This window comes from Wolffia australiana, chromosome 19 (assembly GCF_029677425.1).
Source record: "Wolffia australiana isolate 7733 chromosome 19, ASM2967742v1".
Lineage (NCBI taxonomy): Eukaryota > Viridiplantae > Streptophyta > Magnoliopsida > Alismatales > Araceae > Wolffia > Wolffia australiana.
Window position 1 is genome coordinate 1,399,543 of NC_135853.1, and position 3,266 is coordinate 1,402,808.

General features: G+C 57.6%; 1 protein-coding gene across 2 annotated transcripts; it reads right to left on the reverse strand.

The window, feature by feature from the left end:
* Positions 1–264: 264 nt before the first annotated feature.
* On the reverse strand, positions 265–3,028 carry LOC144715460 (scarecrow-like protein 9). Of its 2 annotated transcripts, XM_078590382.1 has the most exons (3): positions 2,559–3,028; positions 1,145–2,453; positions 265–932 (listed from the first exon to the last, which is right to left on the reverse strand). In XM_078590382.1, exons 2-3 carry the CDS (start codon positions 2,416–2,418, stop codon positions 428–430), a joined length of 1,779 nt encoding a protein of 592 aa, XP_078446508.1. In that variant the 5' UTR covers positions 2,419–2,453; positions 2,559–3,028; the 3' UTR covers positions 265–427. The 2 variants fall into 2 exon arrangements, with proteins under 2 accessions (XP_078446508.1, XP_078446509.1); XM_078590383.1 differs by lacking the exon at positions 2,559–3,028 and having other exon boundaries at positions 1,145–2,539.
* Between the last annotated feature and the right edge of the window lie 238 nt (positions 3,029–3,266).

Genomic DNA, 3,266 nt, shown 5'->3' on the forward strand with positions numbered 1-3,266 from the left:
TACCGCATGCATACACTTAAGCACTGCAGTTCGGGTCACAGCAACTCCGCTACTATACTAAATAAAGCTCGTCAGATGTGAGGTGGAGCATGCCATTTTTTCTTCTTATTAGTAGTTACAAGTGGATACCAGACCTTCGACCAAAGACCAGAACGAGCAGAATTGGAAGGTTATCCTAAGGTTCTGAGGGATATTTTTGACATAAATAAAATAAAACAATGAAAATCAAAGTTCTGAGGGCGCAGCCAAGTGAATTCAGAGAGATGCATCAAGAGAAATCTATCATGTATTATACAACTCTAGTCCCCTAAGGAGGAAGAGAGAGAGAGCTATCTATCAGAGGATTTTGCACCCACCTCAAAAAAACAACCATCCATCTCAACTTCTCTGACAACAGAGAGAAGAGAAATGAGAGAGAAGAAAGAGCTCAGGATCGTGAAGTCGGAGGGGAAGAGGAAGGGCGCCAGGTGGAGATGGCGTAGATGATGCGGCCCTTCCAGCCCTGCAGCAGCCACCCGCCATCCTCCCCGATGAGGAAGTCCTTATCATAGCAAGCCCCCACCTTCTCCCTCGCCTTGCTCAGAATCCCCTTGTCTAGCGCCCTCTGCACCAGCCCCGCCCTCGTGTTTCTCGCCTGCCACTGCCGGTACGTCTCTGGCCGCTCCACCCGCTCCGCCCCCTCGCACGCCACCACGTTGATCACCTCCTTCCCAAATATCTCTCTCTCTATCAGCAGCCTCTCCGGTTCCTCCCTCGGCACCGTAGCGTCCAGCATGTCGAACAGCGCCGAGAAGTGAAACAGCGCCTCCCTGAACCGTGTCGCAAAGAAGGGCGCCCCGTACGCGCCGTTCACCACCCCGTGGACGAACACCTCCGGTCTCAGCTCGACAATCCTTTGGAGCACCTTCTCCCTGGTATCTTCAGGGACATTTCTGATATTGAGGAGAACAAGTCAGCCAACTTGCAGAGCTGTCAACCCAGTCCCCATGACACATAAGAACTTATATATTATAAGCCAGTAATAATCTCATCATAGAAAGGATTAAAGAGTAAGTAGCAAATAACAATCTAGGTTCAAGCATAAATAGGATTAAAGATAGAGGGCTAGGATTGAGCTAGATGGTTGACTTGTTATCCTCAATACCTGAGCCGATAGAGACAGTTCACGACCAAGACTTCGTCCTCTTCAATGGCGAGGTCGGCGGCGGTGATGTCCTCCCAACGGGCGGCGACGAGGGCGCGGTAGTCAAAGGGTACGCCGAACATGTCGGCATAGCGCTGGAGGCGCTGGCCGGTGTCCGCGACGCGGTCGGCGGGGCAGAACCCGGGCTGGGGAAGCTCCACGCCGGTGATCCGGACCGCGGGCGGGCCGCCCGGCCGCGCCGCCAGCCGTTGGATCAGGCACGGCCACTGGAACCCGAGGTAAACCCCAAAGTCGACGATGTGGAGGCGGCGCCGCCCGGCGGCGGCGCCGAGGATGGTCTGGTTGGCGAAGAAGTGGGAAATTTTCTTGAAGGGGCAGGCGGCGAGGTAGAGGTGGTAGGCCTTGAGCAGCGCCGCCGCCGACTGGGTCCGGGCCAGGAGGGTCTGGTAGATGCGGGTGCCCGTGCCGGCGAGCCGGGCCTCGAGCCCGTCAGCCAGGATGACGGCCAGCCGCTGGGTCGCGTCGCCGGTGGCCGAGCCGTGGGCGCGGACCCGAGCCAGCAGCTCGCGTGCCGCGCGCCGGTCATCGGCCGCCACGGCCTGCGCGCACTGCACCAGGATTGTGCGCAGGTCGACCACCTCGCCGTTGCCCCGCCGCCGCCCGCCGCCCGCCTTGGTCCTGGCCCCGCGCAAGGCTCGCCGGAGCGCCGCCGCGGAGTCGTTCGGGCAGCCCTCCGGGCACAGGAGAATTTTGTCGAACACCTCCTCCGCAGGCGGCGGTGCCGCCGCCGCCCGCCGGCTCCGCCGGCTCCTCGACTCTTCTTCCTCGTCCATGTCTCTCGCCCGCGAGCTCTTCTTCCCGTCGTCTAGCTCGAGAAGCTTGGGCGGAGGGAGGAACTTGCTGGCCTCCTCCACCCCTCGGAGGTACTCTTGAACGAGCTTCACCTCGTCGGCGAGCTCGAAGCTGAACGCCGGCGGCTGCGCGCAGAAGGGAATGGCGAGATCGCCGCCGTGGGCTGAGCCGTCGGCTTGAACATCTACCAAGGGATCGAGCGCGAGAGGCGGCTCGCCGACGGAGAGCTTGTCGTCCATCTCCTCCTCCATGAGCATCTCGTTGATGTAGGAAAGCGCGATGTCGGAGAAGATCTCCGAGTCTCGGCCCTCGTAGGAGAGATCGACGAGCTCGCTCTCCCCCAGAAGAAACTCGCCGGGATCTCCCGATTTCAACAGCCCCATCGCCGCCGGGGGCTCGCGAGTTCCCCAATCCATGACCATTGAACCGAATCGCCCCCGATTTCCTCCAATCCTCGCTGCCCGAGTCGAACAAAATCAAAAATCAAACACAGAAACCAAATCAGATACAAAGAAGAAGATGATGATGATCAAACGCACTGCGGCAATCAAGAAGAAGAGACCTAGAAAGGATAAGACTTTCGCATGGAGAAGATCGGCGATCGATCCTGATCTGATCTGATCTGATCGCGGGGAGAGTGACAGTCTCTGATTTAAGAGGGGGACTAGAGATATGTGATTGGGTTGTGGAAGATGGTGTGACCGGCAGCTGCCGGTCGTGGAAGAGGCAGGGTGGTGTTCGTCAGCTGCCGGTCACCGGCGAGGCGTCACGTGGAAGACACGTCTTGTTTGCGTTAGCCAGGCTTCGTACGCCACGTGGCTGATGGGCCGACTGGCCGGCCCAATAAAAGTTGTCTTTCGGGGGTCCAATTATTGTTGCCTGGAGGGGGGGCCTCGGTGCCGTCATCCGGTAGGCTTCTTGGACGGTGGACAGACCGTCATCTGTTCCGTCCGAGTTCGTACTGTAGAATTAGTCGTCGTCGACTCTCTCTCTCTGCTATCTCTCTCGTTCTCTGTTGCTCTTTCTCTCTCTCCCTCTCTAGATCTCTCGCTTTCTCTTTCTCTCTCTCTCCGTCTCTAGATCTCTCACTCTCGGCGTCTCTTTCTCTCTCTCCGTCTCTAGATATATATATATCTCTCTCTCTTTTGTCCTCTCTTTCTCTCTCTCTCCGTCTCTAGATCTCTCTCTCTCTATCTCCGTCTCTAGATCTCTCTCTCTCCGCCTCCAGATCTCTCTCTCTCTCTTTCTCTCTCTCTCTTTTGTCCTCTCT